General features: G+C 44.1%; 1 protein-coding gene across 2 annotated transcripts in view; it reads left to right on the top strand.

The window, feature by feature from the left end:
- LOC311121116 (signal transducing adapter molecule 1-like) overlaps positions 1-22,727 on the top strand; it is a 58,158-nt gene extending 35,431 nt beyond the window's left edge. For both annotated transcript variants that reach the window (XM_084195647.1, XM_084195648.1), the window contains exons 10-14: positions 817-904; positions 9,121-9,175; positions 16,954-17,101; positions 21,732-21,841; positions 22,537-22,727. In XM_084195647.1, coding sequence (XP_084051773.1) covers positions 817-904; positions 9,121-9,175; positions 16,954-17,101; positions 21,732-21,841; positions 22,537-22,714 — 579 coding nt within the window. In that variant the 3' untranslated portion in view covers positions 22,715-22,727. The remainder of the gene's footprint in view (positions 1-816; positions 905-9,120; positions 9,176-16,953; positions 17,102-21,731; positions 21,842-22,536) is intronic.
- Positions 22,728-24,462: the final 1,735 nt, after the last annotated feature.

Genomic DNA, 24,462 nt, shown 5'->3' with positions numbered 1-24,462 from the left:
GCCCAACATCAGTGCCCGGCCTCACTAATGCTCTTGTGGCTGAATGGAAGCAAGTCCCTGCAGCAATGTTCCAACATCTAGTGGAAAGCCTTCCCAGAAGAGTGGAGGCTGTTATAGCAGCAAAGGAGGGACCAATTCCATATTAATGCCCATGATATTGGAATGAGATGGTTGACGACAAGGTGTCCACATACTTTTGGTCATGTAGTAGATATACTTAGTATACAAAACATTAAGAACACCTGAACTTTCCATGACATAGACTATCCAGGTGAATCCAGGTGAAAGCTATGAGCCCTTATTGATGTCACTTGTTAAATTCACTTCAATGAAGTGGGGGAGACAAATTAAATAATTATTTTTAATTCTTGAGACAATTGAGACATGGATTGTGTATGTGTGCCATTCAGAAGGGGAATGGGCAAGACAAAATATTTAAGTGCCTTTGAACGGCGTATGGTAGTAGGTGCCAGGTGCATCGGTTTGTGTCAAGAACTGCAACACTGCTAGTTTTTCCACGCTCAACAGTTTCCCGTGTGTATCAAGCATGGTCCACCACCCAAAGGACATCCAGCCAACTTTACACAACTGTGGGAAGTGTTGAAGTCAACATGGGCCAGCATCCCTGTGGAATGCTTTCGACACCTTGTAGAGTCCGTGGCCCGACGAATGGAGGCTGTTCTGAGGGCAAAATATTAGGAAGGTGTTCTTAGGGTTAGGGGTTAGGGGTTAAGACTTTAGGGGTTTCTTAGACTTCTACTAATGTTTTACTTCCTTTTATAAAAAATCTAAAGTTCAATGTGGTTCTTTTTCCAGGAGAAGATGGACCAGCTGCTGCAGATGATCCAGAGTGCAGATCCAACAGACAACCAGTCTGACGCCTGTGAACTGCTACAGCTGGAAGGTGAGACCAACTAACTAACTGCTACAGCTGGAGGGTGAGACCAACTTACTAACTATTACTACCTAACTAACCGCTACAGCTGGAGGGTGAGACCAACTTACTAACTAACTATTACTACCTAACTAACTGCTACAGCTGGAGGGTGAGACCAACTTACTAACTATTACTACCTAACTAACTGCTACAGCTGGAGGGTGAGACCAACTTACTAACTAACTATTACTACCTAACTAACTGCTACAGCTGGAAGGTGAGACTAACTAACTAACTAACTAACTAACTAACTATTACTACCTAACTAACTGCTACAGCTGGAGGGTGAGACCAACTAACTAACTAACTATTACTACCTAACTAACTGCTACTGCTGGAGGGTGAGACCAACTTACTAACTAACTATTACTACCTAACTAACTGCTACAGCTGGAAGGTGAGACCAACTAACTAACTAACTAACTAACTAACTATTACTACCTAACTAACTGCTACAGCTGGAGGGTGAGACCAACTAACTAACTATTACTACCTAACTAACCGCTACAGCTGGAGGGTGAGACCAACTTACTAACTAACTATTACTACCTAACTAACTGCTACAGCTGGAGGGTGAGACCAACTTACTAACTATTACTACCTAACTAACTGCTACAGCTGGAGGGTGAGACCAACTTACTAACTAACTATTACTACCTAACTAACTGCTACAGCTGGAAGGTGAGACCAACTAACTGACTAACTAACTATTACTACCTAACTAACTCTTACAGCTGGAGGGTGAGACTGACTTACTAACTAACTATTACTACCTAACTAACTCTTACAGATAGAGGGTGAGACCAACTTACTAACTAACTATTACTACCTAACTAACTGCTACAGCTGGAGGGTGAGACCAACTTATTAACTATTACTACCTAACTAACTGCTACAGCTGGAGGGTGAGACCAACTTATTAACTATTACTACCTAACTAACTGCTACAGCTGGAGGGTGAGACCAACTTACTAACTAACTATTACTACCTAACTAACTGCTACAGCTGGAGGGTGAGACCAACTTATTAACTATTACTACCTAACTAACTGCTACAGCTGGAGGGTGAGACCAACTTACTAACTAACTATTACTACCTAACTAACTGCTACAGCTGGAAGGTGAGACCAACTAACTAACTAACTAACTATTACTACCTAACTAACTGCTACAGCTGGATGGTAATACTGACTTCCTAACTAACTATTACTACCTAACTAACTGCTACAGCTAGAGGGTGAGACTGACTTACTAACTAACTATTACTACCTAACTAACTGCTACAGCTGGAGGGTGAGACTGACTTACTAACTAACTATTACTACCTAACTAACTCTTACAGCTAGAGGGTGAGACTGACTTACTTACTAACTAACTATTACTACCTAACTAACTCTTACAGCTAGAGGGTGAGACTGACTTACTAACTAACTCTTACAGCTAGAGGGTGAGACCAACTAACTAACTAACTATTACTACCTAACTAACTGCTACAGCTGGAGGGTAAGACTGACTTACTAACTAACTATTACTACCTAACTAACTGCTACAGCTGGAGGGTAAGACTGACTTACTAACTAACGCTTACAGCTAGAGGGTGAGACTGACTTACTAACTAACTATTACTACCTAACTAACTTCTACAGCTGAAGGGTAAGACTGACTTACTAACTATTACTACCTAACTAACTCTTACAGCTAGAGGGCGAGACCAACTTACTAACTAACTATTACTACCTAACTAACTGCTACAGCTGGAGGGTAAGACTGACTTACTAACTAATTCTTACAGCTAGACTGATTTAAATACTAGCTGTAATTCTTACAGCTAGACTGATTTACCCTCTAGCTGTAAGAGCTAGAGGGTAAGAATGACTTAATAACGCTTACAGCTAGAGGGTAAGACTGACTAACTAACTCTTACAGCTAGAGGGTAAGACTGACTAACTAACGCTTACAGCTAGAGGGTAAGACTGACTAACTAACTCTTACAGCTAGAGGGTAAGACTGACTAAATAACTTACAGCTAGAGGGTAAGAATGACTAAATAACTCTTACAGCTAGAGGGTAAGAATGACTAAATAACTCTTACAGCTAAAGGGTAAGAATGACTAACTCTTACAGCTAAAGGGTAAGACTGACTAAATAACTCTTACAGCTAGAGGGTAAGAATGACTAACTCTTACAGCTAAAGGGTAAGACTGACTAAATAACTCGTACAGCTAGAGGGTAAGCATGACTAACTCTTACAGCTAGAGGGTAAGACTGACTAAATAACTCTTACAGCTAAAGGGTAAGACTGACTAAATAACTCTTACAGCTAAAGGGTAAGACTGACTAAATAACTCTTACAGCTAAAGGGTAAGACTGACTAAATAACTCTTACAGCTAGAGGGTAAGAATGACTAAATAACTCTTACAGCTAGAGGGTAAGAATGACTAAATAACTCTTACAGCTAGAGGGTAAGACTGACTAAATAACTCTTACAGCTAGAGGGTAAGAATGACTAACTAACTCTTACAGCTAGAGGGTAAGACTGACTAAATAACTCTTACAGCTAGAGGGTAAGACTGACTAAATAACTCTTACAGCTAAAGGGTAAGAATGACTAACTAAATAACTCTTACAGCTAGAGGGTAAGACTGACTAAATAACTCATACAGCTAGAGGGTAAGACTGACTAAATAACTCTTACAGCTAGGGGGTAAGAATGACTAACTCTTACAGCTAGAGTTTAAGAATGACTAAATAACTCTTACAGCTAGATGGTAAGAATGACTAACTAACTCTTACAGTTAAAGGGTAAGACTGACTAACTAACTCTTACAGCTAAAGGGTAAGAATGACTAACTCTTACAGCTAGAGGGTAAGAATGACTAAATAACTCTTACAGCTAGAGGGTAAGACTGACTAAATAACTCTTACAGCTAGAGGGTAAGACTGACTAAATAACTCTTACAGCTAGAGGGTAAGAATGACTAAACTCTTACAGCTAAAGGGTAAGACTGACTAAATAACTCTTACAGCTAGAGGGTAAGAATGACTTAATAACGCTTACAGCTAGAGGGTAAGACTGACTAAATAACTCTTACAGCTAGAGGGTAAGACTGACTAAATAACTCTTACAGCTAAAGGGTAAGAATGACTAACTCTTACAGCTAGAGGGTAAGACTGACTAAATAACTCTTACAGCTAGAGGGTAAGACTGACTAAATAACTCTTACAGCTAGAGGGTAAGACTGACTAAATAACTCTTACAGCTAGAGGGTAAGACTGACTAAATAACTCTTACAGCTAGAGGGTAAGACTGACTAAATAACTCTTACAGCTAGAGGGTAAGACTGACTAAATAACTCTTACAGCTAAAGGGTAAGAATGACTAACTAACTATTACAGCTAGAGGGTAAGAATGACTAACTAACTATTACAGCTAGAGGGTAAGACTGACTAAATAACTCTTACAGCTACAGGGTAAGACTGACTAAATAACTCTTACAGCTAGAGGGTAAGAATGACTAAATAACTCTTACAGCTAGAGGGTAAGACTGACTAAATAACTCTTACAGCTAGAGGGTAAGACTGACTAAATAACTTACAGCTAAAGGGTAAGACTGACTAAATAACTCTTACAGCTAGAGGGTAAGAATGACTAAATAACTCTTACAGCTAGAGGGTAAGACTGACTAAATAACTCTTACAGCTAGAGGGTAAGACTGACTAAATAACTCTTACAGCTAGAGGGTAAGACTGACTAAATAACTCTTACAGCTAAAGGGTAAGAATGACTAAACTCTTACAGCTAAAGGGTAAGACTGACTAAATAACTCTTACAGCTAGAGGGTAAGACTGACTAAATAACTTACAGCTAAAGGGTAAGACTGACTAAATAACTCTTACAGCTAGAGGGTAAGAATGACTAAATAACTCTTACAGCTAGATGGTAAGACTGACTAAATAACTCTTACAGCTAGAGGGTAAGACTGACTAACTAACTCTTACAGCTAGAGGGTAAAACTGACTAAATAACTCTTACAGCTAGAGGGTAAGACTGACTAAATAACTCTTACAGCTAAAGGGTAAGACTGACTAAATAACTCTTACAGCTAGAGGGTAAGAATGACTTAATAACTCTTACAGCTAGAGGGTAAGACTGACTAAATAACTCTTACAGCTAGAGGGTAAGACTGACTAACTAACTCTTACAGCTAAAGGGTAAGACTGACTAACTAACTCTTACAGCTAGAGGGTAAGACTGACTAAAAAACTCTTACAGCTAGAGGGTAAGAATGACTAAATAACTCTTACAGCTAAAGGGTAAGAATGACTAACTCTTACAGCTAGAGGGTAAGACTGACTAACTAAATAACTCTTACAGCTAGAGGGTAAGAATGACTAACTAACTCTTATAGTTAAAGGGTAAGACTGACTAAATAACTCTTACAGCTAGAGGGTAAGACTGACTAAATAACTCTTACAGCTAGAGGGTAAGAATGACTAACTAACTCTTACAGTTAAAGGGTAAGACTGACTAACTAACTCTTACAGCTAAAGGGTAAGAATGACTAACTCTTACAGCTAGAGGGTAAGAATGACTAAATAACTCTTACAGCTAGAGGGTAAGACTGACTAAATAACTCTTACAGCTAGAGGGTAAGACTGACTAACTAACTAACTCTTACAGCTAGAGGGTAAGACTGACTAACTAACTAACTCTTACAGCTAGAGGGTAAGAATGACTAAATAACTCTTACAGCTAGAGGGTAAGACTGACTAAATAACTCTTACAGCTAGAGGGTAAGACTGACTAACTAACTAACTCTTACAGCTAGAGGGTAAGACTGACTAAATAACTCTTACAGCTAGAGGGTAAGACTGACTAAATAACTCTTACAGCTAGAGGGTAAGAATGACTAAATAACTCTTACAGCTAAAGGGTAAGACTGACTAAATAACTCTTACAGCTAGAGGGTAAGACTGACTAAATAACTCTTACAGCTAGAGGGTAAGACTGACTAAATAACTCTTACAGCTAGAGGGTAAGACTGACTAAATAACTCTTACAGCTAGAGGGTAAGAATGACTAAATAACTCTTACAGCTAGAGGGTAAGACTGACTAAATAACTCTTACAGCTAGAGGGTAAGACTGACTAAATAACTCTTACAGCTAGAGGGTAAGACTGACTAAATAACTCTTACAGCTAAAGGGTAAGAATGACTAAACTCTTACAGCTAAAGGGTAAGACTGACTAAATAACTCTTACAGCTAGAGGGTAAGACTGACTAAATAACTTACAGCTAAAGGGTAAGACTGACTAAATAACTCTTACAGCTAGAGGGTAAGAATGACTAAATAACTCTTACAGCTAGATGGTAAGACTGACTAAATAACTCTTACAGCTAGAGGGTAAGACTGACTAACTAACTCTTACAGCTAGAGGGTAAGACTGACTAAATAACTCTTACAGCTAGAGGGTAAGACTGACTAAATAACTCTTACAGCTAAAGGGTAAGACTGACTAAATAACTCTTACAGCTAGAGGGTAAGAATGACTTAATAACTCTTACAGCTAGAGGGTAAGACTGACTAAATAACTCTTACAGCTAGAGGGTAAGACTGACTAACTAACTCTTACAGCTAAAGGGTAAGACTGACTAAATAACTCTTACAGCTAGAGGGTAAGACTGACTAAAAAACTCTTACAGCTAGAGGGTAAGAATGACTAAATAACTCTTACAGCTAAAGGGTAAGAATGACTAACTCTTACAGCTAGAGGGTAAGACTGACTAACTAAATAACTCTTACAGCTATAGGGTAAGAATGACTAACTAACTCTTATAGTTAAAGGGTAAGACTGACTAAATAACTCTTACAGCTAGAGGGTAAGACTGACTAAATAACTCTTACAGCTAGAGGGTAAGAATGACTAACTAACTCTTACAGTTAAAGGGTAAGACTGACTAACTAACTCTTACAGCTAAAGGGTAAGAATGACTAACTCTTACAGCTAGAGGGTAAGAATGACTAAATAACTCTTACAGCTAGAGGGTAAGACTGACTAAATAACTCTTACAGCTAGAGGGTAAGACTGACTAACTAACTAACTCTTACAGCTAGAGGGTAAGACTGACTAACTAACTAACTCTTACAGCTAGAGGGTAAGAATGACTAAATAACTCTTACAGCTAGAGGGTAAGACTGACTAAATAACTCTTACAGCTAGAGGGTAAGACTGACTAACTAACTAACTCTTACAGCTAGAGGGTAAGACTGACTAAATAACTCTTACAGCTAGAGGGTAAGACTGACTAAATAACTCTTACAGCTAGAGGGTAAGAATGACTAAATAACTCTTACAGCTAAAGGGTAAGAATGACTAACTCTTACAGCTAAAGGGTAAGACTGACTAAATAACTTACAGCTAAAGGGTAAGACTGACTAAATAACTCTTACAGCTAGAGGGTAAGAATGACTAAATAACTCTTACAGCTAGAGGGTAAGACTGACTAAATAACTCTTACAGCTAGAGGGTAAGAATGACTAAATAACTCTTACAGCTAGAGGGTAAGACTGACTAAATAACTCTTACAGCTAGAGGGTAAGAATGACTAAATAACTCTTACAGCTAGAGGGTAAGACTGACTAAATAACTCTTACAGCTAAAGGGTAAGAATGACTAACTCTTACAGCTAAAGGGTAAGACTGACTAAATAACTCTTACAGCTAGAGGGTAAGACTGACTAAATAACTCTTACAGCTAGAGGGTAAGACTGACTAAATAACTCTTACAGCTAGAGGGTAAGAATGACTAAATAACTCTTACAGCTAAAGGGTAAGAATGACTAACTCTTACAGCTAAAGGGTAAGACTGACTAAATTACTTACAGCTAAAGGGTAAGACTGACTAAATAACTCTTACAGCTAGAGGGTAAGAATGACTAAATAACTCTTACAGCTAGAGGGTAAGACTGACTAAATAACTCTTACAGCTAGAGGGTAAGACTGACTAAATAACTCTTACAGCTAGAGGGTAAGACTGACTAAATAACTTACAGCTAAAGGGTAAGACTGACTAAATAACCCTTACAGCTAGAGGGTAAGAATGACTAACTCTTACAGCTAAAGGGTAAGACTGACTAAATAACTCTTACAGCTAGAGGGTAAGAATGACTAAATAACTCTTACAGCTAGAGGGTAAGACTGACTAAATAACTCTTACAGCTAGAGGGTAAGAATGACTAACTCTTACAGCTAAAGGGTAAGACTGACTAAATAACTCTTACAGCTAGATGGTAAGACTGACTAAATAACTCTTACAGCTAGAGGGTAAGAATGACTAAATAACTCTTACAGCTAGAGGGTAAGACTGACTAACTATCTCTTACTGCTGGAGGGTAAGACTGACTAAATAACTCTTACAGCTTGAGGGTAATAATGACTAAATAAGTCTTACAGCTAAAGGGTAAGAATCACTAACTCTTACAGCTAGAGGGTAAGAATGACTAACTAACTCTTACAGCTAAAGGGTAAGACTGACTAACTCTTACAGCTAGAGGGTAAGACTGACTAACTCTTACAGCTAAAGGGTAAGACTGACTAACTAACTCTTACAGCTAAAGGGTAAGACTGACTAACTCTTACAGCTAGAGGGTAAGACTGACTAACTAACTCTTACAGCTAGAGGGTAAGACTGACTAACTAACTCTTACAGCTAGAGGGTAAGACTGACTAACTAACTCTTACAGCTAGAGGGTAAGACTGACTGACTAACTAACTCTTACAGCTAGAGGGTAAGACTGACTAAATAACTCATACAGCTAGAGGGTAAGAATGACTAACTCTTACAGCTAGAGGGTAAGACTGACTAAATAACTCTTACAGCTAAAGGGTAAGAATGACTAACTAACTCTTACAGTTAAAGGGTAAGACTGACTAACTAACTCTTACAGCTAGAGGGTAAGACTGACTAACTAACTCTTACAGCTAGAGGGTAAGACTGACTAACTAACTCTTACAGCTAGAGGGTAAGACTGACTAACTCTTACAGCTAGAGGGTAAGACTGACTAATTACTGTCATTAATATGTTCTTTCACCCGTTTCCTAATTAAAACACTGATTACATTTTGAACGCACTATAATGTTACAAAACATTACATAACATTGTGTTTCTTGTTTTGCTAAGGTGCCTGCAACCAGATGTGTCCCCTCATTGATCAGAAGCTTGAGAACACTGACAGGTATATTATTCAGCTTACACCTTACCGACTGACTGGTTTACTGACCGACTGACTGGCTGGTTGACTGACTGGCTGGGTGACTTACTGGCTGGTTGACTGACTGGCTGGTTGACTGACTGGCTGGTTGACTGGCTGACTGGCTGGTAGAATGACTGACTGACTGGCTGGCTGGTTGACTGACTGACTGGTTGACTGACTGACTGACTGACTGAATGACTGGTTGACTGACTGACTGACTGGTTGAATGACTGACTGACTGAATGGTTGACTGACTGGCTGGTTGACTGACTGGCTGGTTGACTGACTGGCTGGTTGAATGACTGACTGGCTGGTTGAATGACTGACTGACTGGTTGAATGACTGACTGGCTGGTTGACTGACTGACTGGCTGGCTGGTTGACTGACTGACTGGCTGGTTGAATGACTGACTGACTGAGTGGTTGACTGACTGACTGACTGGTTGACTGACTGACTGACTGGTTGATTGATTGACTGACTGGTTGAATGACTGACTGACTGGTTGAATGACTGACTGGTTGAATGACTGACTGACTGGTTGACTGACTGACTGACTGACTGGTTGAATGGCTGGTTGACTGACTGGCTGGCTGGTTGACTGACTGACTGACTGGTTGAATGACTGACTGACTGGTTGGTTGACTGACAGGCTGGTTGGTTGACTGACAGGCTGGTTGGTTGACTTACTGACTGACTGGTTGAATGACTGACTGTTTGACTGACTGACTGGCTGGCTGGTTGCCTGACTGGTTGAATGACTGACTGACTTGTTGAATGACTGACTGACTGGTTGACTGACTGACTGACTGGTTGACTGACTGACTGACTGACTGGTTGACTGACTGACTGACTGGTTGACTGACTGACTGACTGGTTGACTGGCTGGTTGAATGACTGACTGACTGGTTGAATGACTGACTGGCTGGTTGAATGACTGACTGGCTGGTTGACTGACTGGTTGACTGACTGGTTGAATGACTGACTGACTGGTTGACTGACTGGCTGGTTGACTGACTGGCTGGTTGACTGACTGGCTGGTTTAATGACTGGCTGGTTGACTGACTGACTGGTTGACTGACTGACTGGCTGGCTGGTTGACTGACTGGCTGGTTGGTTGACTGACTGACTGGTTGAATGACTGACTGACTGGTTGAATTACTGACTGGCTGGTTGACTGACTGGCTGGTTGAATTACTGACTGACTGGCTGGCTGGTTGACTGACTGACTGGCTGGCTGGTTGACTGACTGGCTGGTTGGTTGACTGACTGACTGGTTGAATGACTGACTGTTTGACTGACTGTTTGACTGGTTGACTGACTGACTGACTGACTGGCTGGTTGACTGACTGACTGACTGACTGGTTGAATGACTGCCTGACTGGTTGAATGACTGACTGACTGGTTGAATGACTGACTGACTGGTTGAATGACTGACTGGCTGGTTGACTGACTGGCTGACTTGCTGGTTGACTGACTGACTGACTGACTGGTTGAATGACTGACTGACTGACTGGTTGACTGACTGGCTGACTGACTGGTTGAATGACTGACTGACTGACTGGTTGACTGACTGGCTGACTGACTGGTTGAATGACTGACTGATTGACTGACTGACTGACTGGTTGAATGACTGACTGACTGGTTGAATGACTGACTGACTGGTTGAATGACTGGCTGACTGACTGGTTGAATGACTGGCTGACTGACTGGTTGAATGACTGACTGACTGGTTGACTGACTGGCTGACTGACTGGTTGAATGACTGGCTGACTGACTGGTTGAATGACTGACTGACTGGTTGAATGACTGACTGCCTGGTTGACTGACTGGTTGACTTGCTGGTTGACTGACTGACTGACTGACTGGTTGAATGACTGCCTGACTGATTGAATGACTGACTGACTTGCTGGTTGACTGACTGACTGACTGACTGGTTGAATGACTGCCTGACTGGTTGAATGACTGACTGACTGGTTGAATGACTGACTGACTGACTGGTTGAATGACTGACTGACTGGTTGACTGACTAGCTGACTGACTGGTTGAATGACTGACTGACTGGTTGACTGACTAGCTGACTGACTGGTTGAATGACTGGCTGACTGACTGGTTGAATGACTGACTGACTGGTTGAATGACTGACTGCCTGGTTGACTGACTGGCTGACTTGCTGGTTGACTGACTGACTGACTGACTGGTTGAATGACTGCCTGACTTGCTGGTTGACTGACTGACTGACTGACTGTTTGAATGACTGCCTGACTGGTTGAATGACTGCCTGACTGGTTGAATGACTGACTGACTGGTTGAATGACTGACTGGTTGACTGACTGACTGACTGGCTGGTTGAATGACTGACTGACTGGTTGACTGACTGGCTGGTTGACTGACTGGCTGACTGACTGGTTGACTGACTGGCTGACTGACTGGTTGAATGACTGACTGACTGACTGGTAGAATGACTGACTGACTGACTGGTTGAATGACTGACTGACTGGTTGACTGACTGGCTGGTTGACTGACTGGCTGACTGACTGGTTGACTGACTGGTTGACTGACTGGCTGACTGGCTGGTTGAATGACTGACTGACTGACTGGTTGAATGACTGACTGACTGGTTGAATGACTGACTGACTGGTTGAATGACTGACTGGTTGGCTGACTGACTGGTTGAATGACTGACTGGTTGACTGACTGGCTGACTGACTGACTGGTTGACTGACTGGCTGACTGACTGGTTGAATGACTGACTGACTGACTGGTTGAATGACTGACTGACTGACTGGTTGAATGACTGACTGACTGGTTGACTGACTGGCTGGTTGACTGACTGGCTGACTGACTGGTTGACTGACTGGTTGACTGACTGGCTGACTGGCTGGTTGAATGACTGACTGACTGACTGGTTGAATGACTGACTGACTGGTTGAATGACTGACTGACTGGTTGACTGACTGGCTGACTGACTGGTTGACTGACTGGCTGACTTGCTGGTTGAATGACTGACTGGTTGAATGACTGACTGACTGGTTGAATGACTGACTGACTGGTTGAATGACTGACTGACTGACTGGTTGAATGACTGACTGACTGGTTGACTGACTAGCTGACTGACTGGTTGAATGACTGACTGACTGGTTGACTGACTAGCTGACTGACTGGTTGAATGACTGGCTGACTGACTGGTTGAATGACTGACTGACTGGTTGAATGACTGACTGCCTGGTTGACTGACTGGCTGACTTGCTGGTTGACTGACTGACTGACTGACTGGTTGAATGACTGCCTGACTTGCTGGTTGACTGACTGACTGACTGACTGTTTGAATGACTGCCTGACTGGTTGAATGACTGCCTGACTGGTTGAATGACTGACTGACTGGTTGAATGACTGACTGGTTGACTGACTGACTGACTGGCTGGTTGAATGACTGACTGACTGGTTGACTGACTGGCTGGTTGACTGACTGGCTGACTGACTGGTTGACTGACTGGCTGACTGACTGGTTGAATGACTGACTGACTGACTGGTAGAATGACTGACTGACTGACTGGTTGAATGACTGACTGACTGGTTGACTGACTGGCTGGTTGACTGACTGGCTGACTGACTGGTTGACTGACTGGTTGACTGACTGGCTGACTGGCTGGTTGAATGACTGACTGACTGACTGGTTGAATGACTGACTGACTGGTTGAATGACTGACTGACTGGTTGACTGACTGGCTGACTGACTGGTTGACTGACTGGCTGACTTGCTGGTTGAATGACTGACTGGTTGAATGACTGACTGACTGGTTGAATGACTGACTGACTGGTTGAATGACTGACTGACTGACTGACTGGTTGAATGACTGACTGACTGACTGGTTGAATGACTGACTGACTGGTTGAATGACTGACTGACTGGTTGACTGACTGGCTGACTGACTGGTTGAATGACTGGCTGACTGACTGGTTGAATGACTGACTGCCTGGTTGACTGACTGGCTGACTTGCTGGTTGACTGACTGACTGACTGACTGACTGGTTGAATGACTGCCTGACTGATTGAATGACTGACTGACTTGCTGGTTGACTGACTGACTGACTGACTGGTTGAATGACTGCCTGACTGGTTGAATGACTGACTGACTGGTTGAATGACTGACTGACTGACTGGTTGAATGACTGACTGACTGGTTGAATGACTGACTGACTGGTTGAATGACTGACTGGTTGGCTGACTGACTGGTTGAATGACTGACTGGTTGACTGACTGGCTGACTGACTGACTGGTTGACTGACTGGCTGACTGACTGGTTGAATGACTGACTGACTGGTTGACTGACTGGCTGGTTGACTGACTGGCTGACTGACTGGTTGACTGACTGGTTGACTGACTGGCTGACTGGCTGGTTGAATGACTGACTGACTGACTGGTTGAATGACTGACTGACTGGTTGAATGACTGACTGACTGGTTGACTGACTGGCTGACTGACTGGTTGACTGACTGGCTGACTTGCTGGTTGAATGACTGACTGACTGGTTGAATGACTGACTGCCTGGTTGAATGACTGACTGACTGGTTGAATGACTGACTGACTGACTGGTTGAATGACTGACTGACTGACTGGTTGAATGACTGACTGACTGGTTGAATGACTGACTGACTGGTTGACTGACTAGCTGACTGACTGGTTGAATGACTGGCTGACTGACTGGTTGAATGACTGACTGACTGGTTGAATGACTGACTGCCTGGTTGACTGACTGGCTGACTTGCTGGTTGACTGACTGACTGACTGACTGGTTGAATGACTGCCTGACTTGCTGGTTGACTGACTGACTGACTGACTGTTTGAATGACTGACTGACTGACTGTTTGAATGACTGCCTGACTGGTTGAATGACTGACTGACTGGTTGAATGACTGACTGACTGACTGGTTGACTGACTGACTGACTGACTGGTTGAATGACTGACTGACTGGTTGACTGACTGGCTGGTTGACTGACTGGCTGACTGACTGGTTGACTGACTGGCTGACTGACTGGTTGAATGACTGACTGACTGACTGGTTGAATGACTGACTGACTGACTGGTTGAATGACTGACTGACTGGTTGACTGACTGGCTGGTTGACTGACTGGCTGATTGACTGGTTGACTGACTGGTTGACTGACTGGCTGACTGGCTGGTTGAATGACTGACTGACTGACTGGTTGAATGACTGACTGACTGGTTGAATGACTGACTGACTGGTTGACTGACTGGCTGACTGACTGGTTGACTGACTGGCTGACTTGCTGGTTGAATGACTGACTGGTTGAATGACTGACTGACTGGTTGAATGACTGACTGACTGGTTGAATGACTGACTGACTGACTGACTGACTGGTTGAATGACTGACTGACTGACTGGTTGAATGACTGACTGACTGGTTGAATGACTGACTGACTGGTTGACTGACTGGCTGACTGACTGGTTGACTGACTGGCTGACTTGCTGGTTGACTGACTGCCTGACTGGTTGAATGACTGACTGACTGGTTGAATGACTGACTGACTGACTGGTTGACTGACTGACTGACTGACTGGTTGAATGACTGACTGACTGGTTGAATGACTGACTGGTTGACTGACTGGCTGACTGACTGGTTGAATGACTGACTGGTTGACTGACTGGCTGACTGACTGACTGGTTGACTGGTTGACTGACTGGCTGACTGACTGGTTGAATGACTGACTGGTTGAATGACTGACTGACTGGTTGAATGACTGACTGACTGGTTGACTGACTGGCTGGTTGACTGACTGGCTGACTGACTGGTTAAATGACTGACTGACTGGTTGACTGACTGGCTGACTGGCTGGTTGAATGACTGACTGACTGACTGGTTGAATGACTGACTGACTGGTTGAATGACTGACTGACTGGTTGAATGACTGGCTGACTGACTTGTTGACTGACTGGCTGACTGACTGGTTGAATGACTGACTGGTTGAATGACTGACTGACTGGCTGGTTGACTGACTGACTGGTTGAATGACTGACTGGTTGAATGACTGACTGACTGACTGGTTGAATGGCTGACTGACTGGTTGAATGACTGACTGACTGGTTGAATGACTGACTGACTGGTTGAATGACTGACTGACTGGCTGGCTGGCTGGCTGACTGACTGGTTGACTGGCTGACTGACTGGCTGACTGACTGGTTGAATGACTGACTGACTGGTTGAATGACTGACTGGTTGAATGACTGACTGGTTGAATGACTGACTGACTGGTTGAATGACTGGCTGACTGACTGACTGACTGGCTGACTGACTGACTGGTTGACTGACTGCCTGACTGGTTGAATGACTGACTGACTGACTGACTGGCTGACTGACTGACTGACTGGTTGACTGACTGGCTGACTGACTGGTTGAATGACTGACTGACTGGTTGAATGACTGACTGCCTGACTGGTTGAATGACTGACTGACTGGTTGAATGACTGGCTGACTGACTGACTGACTGGTTGAATGACTGACTGACTGGTTGAATGACTGACTGACTGACTGGTTGACTGACTGACTGGTTGACTGACTGGCTGACTGACTGGTTGAATGACTGACTGACTGACTGGTTGAATGACTGACTGACTGGTTGAATGACTGACTGACTGGTTGACTGACTGGCTGGTTGACTGGCTGACTGGCTGGTAGAATGACTGACTGACTGGTTGAATGACTGACTGACTGGTTGAATGACTGCCTGACTGGTTGAATGACTGACTGATTGACTGACTGACTGACTGGTTGACTGACTGGCTGACTTGCTGGTTGACTGACTGACTGCCTGACTGGTTGAATGACTGCCTGACTGGTTGAATGACTGCCTGACTGGTTGAATGACTGACTGATTGACTGACTGACTGACTGGTTGACTGACTGACTGACTGGTTGACTGACTGGCTGGTTGACTGACTGGCTGACTGACTGGTTGAATGACTGACTGACTGACTTGCTGGTTGACTGACTGACTGACTTGTTGACTGACTGACTGACTGGTTGACTGACTGGCTGGTTGACTGGCTGACTGGCTGGTAGAATGGCTGGCTGGTTGACTGACTGACTGGTTGATTGACTGGCTGGTTGACCTACTGGCTGGTTGACTGACTGGTTGATTGACTGACTGGCTGGTTGACTGACTGACTGGTTGAATGACTGGCTGGTTGACTGACTGGCTGGTTGACTGACTGACTGACTGGTTGAATGACTGACTGACTGACTGACTGGTTGAATGACTGACTGACTGGTTGAATGACTGACTGACTGACTGACTGACTGGTTGACTAACTGACTGACTGGTTGACTGACTGACTGACTGGTTGACTGACTGACTGGTTGACTGACTGACTGGCTGGCTGGTTGACTGGCTGGCTGGTTGACTGACTGGCTGGTTGACTGACTGACTGGTTGAGTGACTGACTGGTTGAATGACTGGCTGGTTGACTGACTGACTGGTTGACTGACTGACTGACTGGTTGACTGACTGGCTGGTTGAATGACTGGCTGGTTGACTGGTTGACTGACTGGCTGGTTGACTGACTGACTGGTTGACTGACTGACTGGCTGGTTGAATGACTGGCTGGTTGACTGACTGGCTGGTTGAGTGACTGACTGGTTGAATGACTGACTGGCTGGTTGAATGACTGGCTGGTTGACTGACTGGCTGGTTGACTGGTTGACTGACTGGCTGGTTGACTGACTGACTCCTGTGTTTCAGGAAGCATTCGGAGTTGTCAGAGCTGAATGTGAAGTTGATGGAGGCTCTGTCTCTTTATGCTAAGCTTATGAATGAGGACTATGCCATGTACACCAAGCTGCAGACCCAGCAGTATTACATGCATCAATCTGCCAACACAGCACAACCGGTAGGTCACTCCATCTCTCTCTCACCCTCTCTCGCTCTTTCTCTAAATGCGGCCTGCCAATGCACGGTAGAAAGATACAAATGGAACGCTGGTGTTATGGATCATGTCTTTTTGAACGGTGTTGAACGAAGACACTGTTTTCTCTAAGGAAAGGAGGGAGACTTTTATATACAGGTTCTGGAAACAGAAGGCAGTGGTAAACGTGGGAGGGTTGAGAGAGACTACAAGTTCAAAGACAGCCTACTTTTCTATAGCCTCCTCAAGGGAGAGAGAAACATAGCTAGACTGTTGTTTTTCTATTAAACTCAATGCTGCTATTGTTTTTAATTTGGTAAAGCAGCTTGTGTTTCTTAACCAGGCAAAGGGTAGAAAACTAGAAGGCTGGTGGTGACTGGTTAGCTACAGGGAAGCAATTACTGACTTAGCAGACGACCGCCACCAGTTTGTGATAGTAGTAAGGATGCTATTTGACAAGCCCACCATCGTCTTCAACTTTTTAATGAGGTAGCTTAAGCTACGAATATGAATTTATAATTTCCCATGTTTTTTGGGGGTTAAAGCCGATTGTGTGTGAAACGGTATGCACATTATTTAATTTGGTCATATAAATATTAACATTTTGAATTTTGTGTAATGTCAGTAGCCTAGTCAAATTGCTTTCGAAAAGTATTCAGACCCCTTGACTTTTTTAATTTTTGTTTTTTTTAATTTCATCTTTATTTAACCAGGTAAGAAGCCAGTTGAGAACAAGTTCTCATTTACAACTGCGACCTGGCCAAGATAAAGCAAAGCAGTGCGGTAAAAACAACAAAACAGAGTTACATATGGGGTAAAAAAACATAAAGTCAAAAATACAACAGAAAATATATATACAGTGTGTGCAAATGTAGCAAGTTATGGAGGTAAGGCAATAAATAGGCCATAGTGCAAAATAATTACAATTAGTATTAACACTGGAATGCTAGATGTGCAAGAGATTATGTGCAAATAGAGATACTGGGGTGCAAAAGAGCAAAATAAATAACAATATAGGGATGAGGTAGTTGGGTGGGCTAATTTCAGATGGGCTGTGTACAGGTGCAGTGATCGGTAAGGTGCTCTGACAACTGATGCTTAAAGTTATTGAGGGAGATAAGAGTCTCCAGCTTCAGAGATTTTTGCAATTCGTTCCAGTCATTGGCAGCAGAGAACTGGAAGGAATGGCGGCCAAAGGAGGTGTTGGCTTTGGGAATGACCAGTGAGATATACCTGCTGGAGCGCAGACTACGGGTGGGTGCTGCTATGGTGACCAATGAGCTAAGATAAGGCGGGGATTTGCCTAGCAGTGATTTATAGATGGCCTGGAGCCAGTGGGTTTGACGACGAATATGTAGTGAGGACCAGCCAACAAGAGCGTACAGGTCACAGTGGTGGGTAGTATATGGGGCTTTGGAGACAAAACGGATGGCACTGTGATAGACTACATCCAATTTGCTGAGTAGAGTGTTGGAGGCTATTTTGTAAATGACATCGCCGAAGTCAAGGATCGGTAGGATAGTCAGTTTTACGAGGGCATGTTTGGCAGCATGAGTGAAGGAGGCTTTGTTGCGAAATAGGAAGCCGATTCTAGATTTAACTTTGGATTGGAGATTCTTAATGTGAGTCTGGGAGGAGAGTTTACAGTCTAACCAGACACCTAGGTATTTGTAGTTGTCCACATACTCTAGGTCAGACCCGTCGAGAGTGGGGATTCTAGTCGGGTGGGCGGGTGCCAGCAGCGTTCGATTGAAGAGCATGCATTTAGTTTTACTAGTGTTTAAGAGCAGTTGGAGGCTACTGAAGGAGTGTTGTATGGCATTGAAGCTTGTTTGGAGGTTTGTTAACACAGTGTCCAATGAAGGGCCAGATGTATACAAAATGGTGTCGTCTGCGTAGAGGTGGATCTGAGAGTCACCAGCAGCAAGAGCGACATCATTGATATACACAGAGAAAAGAGTCGGCCCAAGAATTGAACCCTGTGGCACCCCCATAGAGACTGCCATAGGTCCAGACAACAGGCCCTCCGATTTGACACATTGAACTCTATCTGAGAAGTAGTTGGTGAACCAGGCGAGGCAGTCATTTGAGAAACCAAGGCTATTTAGTCTGCCAATAAGAATGCGGTGGTTGACAGAGTCGAAAGCCTTGGCCAGGTCGATGAAGACGGCTGCACAGTACTGTCTATTATCGATCGCGGTTATAATATCGTTTAGGACCTTGAGCGTGGCTGAAGTGCACCCATGACCAGCTCGGAAACCGGATTGCATAGCGGAGAAGGTACGGTGGGATTCGAAATGGTCGGTGATCTGTTTGTTAACTTGGCTTTCAAATACTTTCGAAAGGCAGGGCAGGATGGATATAGGTCTGTAGCAGTTTGGATCTAGAGTGTCACCCCCTTTGAAGAGGGGGATGACCGCGGCAGCTTTCCAATCTCTGGGGATCTCAGACGTTACGAAAGAGAGGTTGAACAGGCTAGTAATAGGGGTTGCGACAATTTCGGCGGCTAGTTTTAGAAAGAAAGGGTCCAGATTGTCTAGCCCAGCTGATTTGTAGGGGTCCAGATTTTGCAGCTCTTTCAGAACATTTTCCACATTTTGTTACGTTACATCCTTAATCTAAAATTAATCAAATACAAATGTTTCCTCATCAATCTACACACAATACCCCATAATGACCCAATACCCCATAATGACCCAATACCCCATAATGACCCAATACCCCATAATGACCCAATAACCCATTTATAAAAAATATATAAAGATACCTTGTTTACATTAGTATTCAGACCCTTTGCTATGAGATTCGAAATTGAGGTCAGGTGCATCCTGTTTCCATTGATCATCCTTGAGATGTTTCTACAACTTGATTGGAGTCCACCTGTGGCAAATTCAATTGATTGGACATGATTTGGAAAGGCACACACCTGTCTATATAAGGTCCCACAGTTGACAGTGCATGTCAGAGCAAAAACCAAGCCATGAGGTCGAAGGAATTGTCCATAGAGCTCAGAGACAGGATTGTGTTGAGGCAAAGATCTGGGGAAGGGTACCAAAAAATGTCTGCAGCGTTGAAGGTCCCCAAGAACACAGTGGCCCCCATCATTCTTAAATGGAAGAAGTTTGGAACCACCAAGACTCTTCCTAGAGCTGGCCACCCGGCCAAACTGAGCAATAGGGGGAGAAGGGCCTTGGTCAAGGAGGTGACCAAGAACCCGATGGTCACTCTGACAGAGCTCCAGAGTTCCTCTGCTATAACAGCCTCCACTCTTCTGGGAAGGCTTTCCACTAGATGTTGGAACATTGCTGCGGGCACTTGCTTCCATTCATTCATTGCATTCCAATTCATCCCGAAGGTGTTCGATGGAGTTGAGGTCAGGGCTCTGTGCAGGCCAGTCAAGTTCTTCCACACCAGTCTCGACAAAACATTTCTGTATGGACCTCGCTTTGTGCCCAGGGGCATTGTCATGCTGAAACAGGAAAGGACCTTCCCCAGACTGTTGCCACAAAGTTGGAAGCACAGAATCGTTCACTGGAACTAAGGGGCCCAGCCCGAAACATTATTCCTCCTCCACCAAACTTTACAGTTGGCACTATGCATTCGGACAGGTAGCGTTCTCCTGACAGCCGCCAAACCCAGATCCGTCGGACTGCCAAATGGTGAAGTGTGATTCATCCCTCCAGAGAACGCGTTTCCAGTGCTACAGAGTCCAATGGTGGCGAGCTTTACACCACTCCAGCCAACGCTTTGCATTGCGCATGGTGATCTTAGGTTTGTGGGCGGCTGCTCGGCCATGGAAACCCATTTCATGAAGCTCCCGACAAACAGTTATTGTGCTGATGTTGCTTTTAGAGGCAGTTTGGAACTCAGTAGTGAGTGTTGCAACCTAAGAGAAACGATTTTACCCACTACGCGCTTCAGCACACTGCGGTTCCGTTCTGTGAGCTTGTGTGGCCTTCCACGTCTCGGCTGAGCCGTTGTTGCTCCGAGATGTTTCCACTTCATTTACATTTTTAGTCATTTAGCAGACGCTCTTATCCAGAGCAACTTACAGTTAAGTGAGTGCATACATTTTCATACTGGCCCCCTGTGGGAATTGAACCCACAACCCTGGCGTTGCAAACGCCATGCTCTACCAACTGAGCTACATCCCTGCCGGCCATTCCCTCCCCTACCCTGGACGACGCTGGCTAATTGTGCGCCGCCCCATGGGTCTCCCGGTCGCGGCCGGCTACGACAGAGCCTGGATTCGAACCAGGATCTAGTGGCACAGCTAGCACTGCGATGCAGTGCCTTAGACCACTGCGCCACTCGGGAGACACTTCATAATAACAGCACTTACAGTTGAGCGGGGCAACTCTAGCAGGGCAGAAATTTGACAAACAGACTTGTTGGAAAGGTGGCATCCTATGACGGTGCCACATTGATAGTCACTGAGCTCTTCAGTAAGGCCATTCTACTGCCAATGTTTGTCTATGGAGATTGCATGGCTGTGTGCTCGATTTTATCCACCTGTCAGCAACGGGTGTGGCTGAAATAGCCGAATCCACTAATTTGAAGGTGTCCACATAGTTTTGTGTGTGTATATATAGTGTGTGTGTGTTCGTTCCCTCAGGTGTACCCGGGGCAGACTGGAGGGTCCTATGGGATGAGCGGTCCAGGAGGGGTTCAGCAGGGATACAGTGTTTCTCTGGAGCAGATACAGACTGGCCAGCCAGCACCCAGGTGACTTTCCTCACAGCTATTCACACACCTAACCCTAACCTAACCCTAACCCAGCTATTCACACACCTAACCCTAACCTAACCCTAACCTAACCCTAACCCAGCTATTCACACACCTAACCCTAACCTAACCCTAACCCTAACCTAACCCTAACCCAGCTATTCACACACCTAACCCTAACCTAACCCTAACCCTAACCCAGCTATTCACACACCTAACCCTAACCTAACCCTAACCCTAACCCAGCTATTCACACACCTAACCCTAACCTAACCCTAACCTAACCCTAACCCAGCTATTCACACACCTAACCCTAACCTAACCCTAACCTAACCCAGCTATTCAAAAAACCTAACCCTAACCCTAACCCAGCTATTCACACACCTAACCCTAACCTAACCCTAACCTAACCCTAACCCAGCTATTCACACACCTAACCCTAACCTAACCCTAACCCAGCTATTCACACACCTAACCCTAACCTAACCCTAACTGGATCTACACAAATGGAGCCCATGGAAATCAGTTTGCGTCGCGTTCCAAAAATTCAGCCGCACAAATGTACGTAGAACTATGTAGAGAGCGACGCTAACAGACCTCAGTTTGCTCCGTTTGTGTAGATCCAGTTAGGGTTAGGTTAGGGTTAGGTGACTATGTAGATCCCTTTACCCACTGTGTGTGTGTGTGTGTTCCAGTGATGTCCACATGTACATGGGCCAGCCTCCAGTCTACAGTCCAGCTGCAGAGGGCATGTCCTACCAGCCTCCAGCCAATCAGCCGTCCAGCTACAACTCCACCCCCAACCCTGGCCTGAGCCTTCCACCCACTCCTGACACACAGCAGCACCCGTACCCCGAGAAGGCTCTTCTATAGAACACACTACACTACACACAGCAGCACCCGTACCCCGAGAAGGCTCTTCTATAGAACACACTACACTACACACAGCAGCACCCGTACCCCGAGAAGGCTCTTCTATAGAACACACTACACTACACACAGCAGCACCCGTACCCCGAGAAGGCTCTTCTATAGAACACACTACACTACACACAGCAGCACCCGTACCCCGAGAAGGCTCTTCTATAGAACACACTACACTACACACAGCAGCACCCGTACCCCGAGAAGGCTCTTCTATAGAACACACTACACTACAGACAGCAGCACCCGTACCCCGAGAAGGCTCTTCTATAGAACACACTACACTACACACAACAGCACCCGTACCCCGAGAAGGCTCTTCTATAGAACACACTACACTACAGACAGCAGCACCCGTACCCCGAGAAGGCTCTTCTATAGAACACACTACACTACACACAGCAGCACCCGTACCCCGAGAAGGCTCTTCTATAGAACACACTACACTACACACAGCAGCACCCGTACCCCGAGAAGGCTCTTCTATAGAACACACTACACTACACACAGCAGCACCCGTACCCCGAGAAGGCTCTTCTATAGAACACACGACACTACACACAGCAGCACCCGTACCCCGAGAAGGCTCTTCTATAGAACACACTACACTACACACAGCAGCACCCGTACCCCGAGAAGGCTCTTCTATAGAACACACTACACTACACACAGCAGCACCCGTACCCCGAGAAGGCTCTTCTATAGAACACACTACACTACACACACGCTACACTGCACTACACACACTACAAACTACACACCCACAGCACACACACATTTACAGATACACATGCAGACTTGGACACATTCTGCACACTCAGTCATTTAATCTCACTCACTCACTCACTCTAAAAAGAGCAGAAACATGAAGCCCGTGTGGAGTGTCCCGCATAGGAACAGACTGAGTGATGTTCCACATCATAAAGAGAAGCAGCAACTTGTTTAACTTTTATTTTTTAAAGGAAACTGAAAAACCTTATGCTACTATAGTCTTTCTTATCGTTGCATTGTTTTAGAAATACTAAAGACTGAAGCCACTTTCAGGATAAGAAAATAGTGAAGCATGCAGACATTGTATATATGTACTGTACTGGTAATATGATATTATATATATATATATATATATATATATATATATATATATATATATATATATATATATATATATATATATATATATATATATATATATATATATATATATACAGTACCAGTCAAAAGTTTGGACACCTACTCGTTCCAGGGTTTTTCTTTATTTTTACTATTTTCTACATTGTAGAATAATAGTGAAGACATCAAAACTATGAAATAACACATATGGAATCATGTAGTAACCAAAAAAGTGTTAAACAAATCAAAATATATTTGAGATGTGAGATTCTTCAAAGTAGCCACCCTGAACACTCTTGGCATTCTCTCAACCCGCTTCATGAGGTTGTCACCTGGAATGCATTTCAATTAACAGGTGTGCCTTGTTAAAAGTTAATTTGTGGAATTTCTTTCCTTCTTAATGCGTTTGAGCCAATCAGATGTGTTGTGTCAAGGTAGGGGTGGTATACAGACGATAGCCCTATTTGGTAAAAGACCAAGTCCATATTATGGCAAGAACAGCTCAAATAAGCAAAGAGAAACGACAGTTCATCATTACTTTATGACATGAAGGTCAGTCAATCTGGAAAATATCAAGAACTTTGAAA

Source organism: Coregonus lavaretus (genome assembly GCF_964263955.1).
Source record: "Coregonus lavaretus genome assembly, contig: HAP1_SCAFFOLD_359, whole genome shotgun sequence".
Taxonomy (NCBI): Eukaryota; Metazoa; Chordata; class Actinopteri; order Salmoniformes; family Salmonidae; genus Coregonus; species Coregonus lavaretus.
The sequence above is the reverse complement of the archived record's forward strand: the minus strand, read 5'-3'. Positions and strand labels throughout refer to the sequence as shown.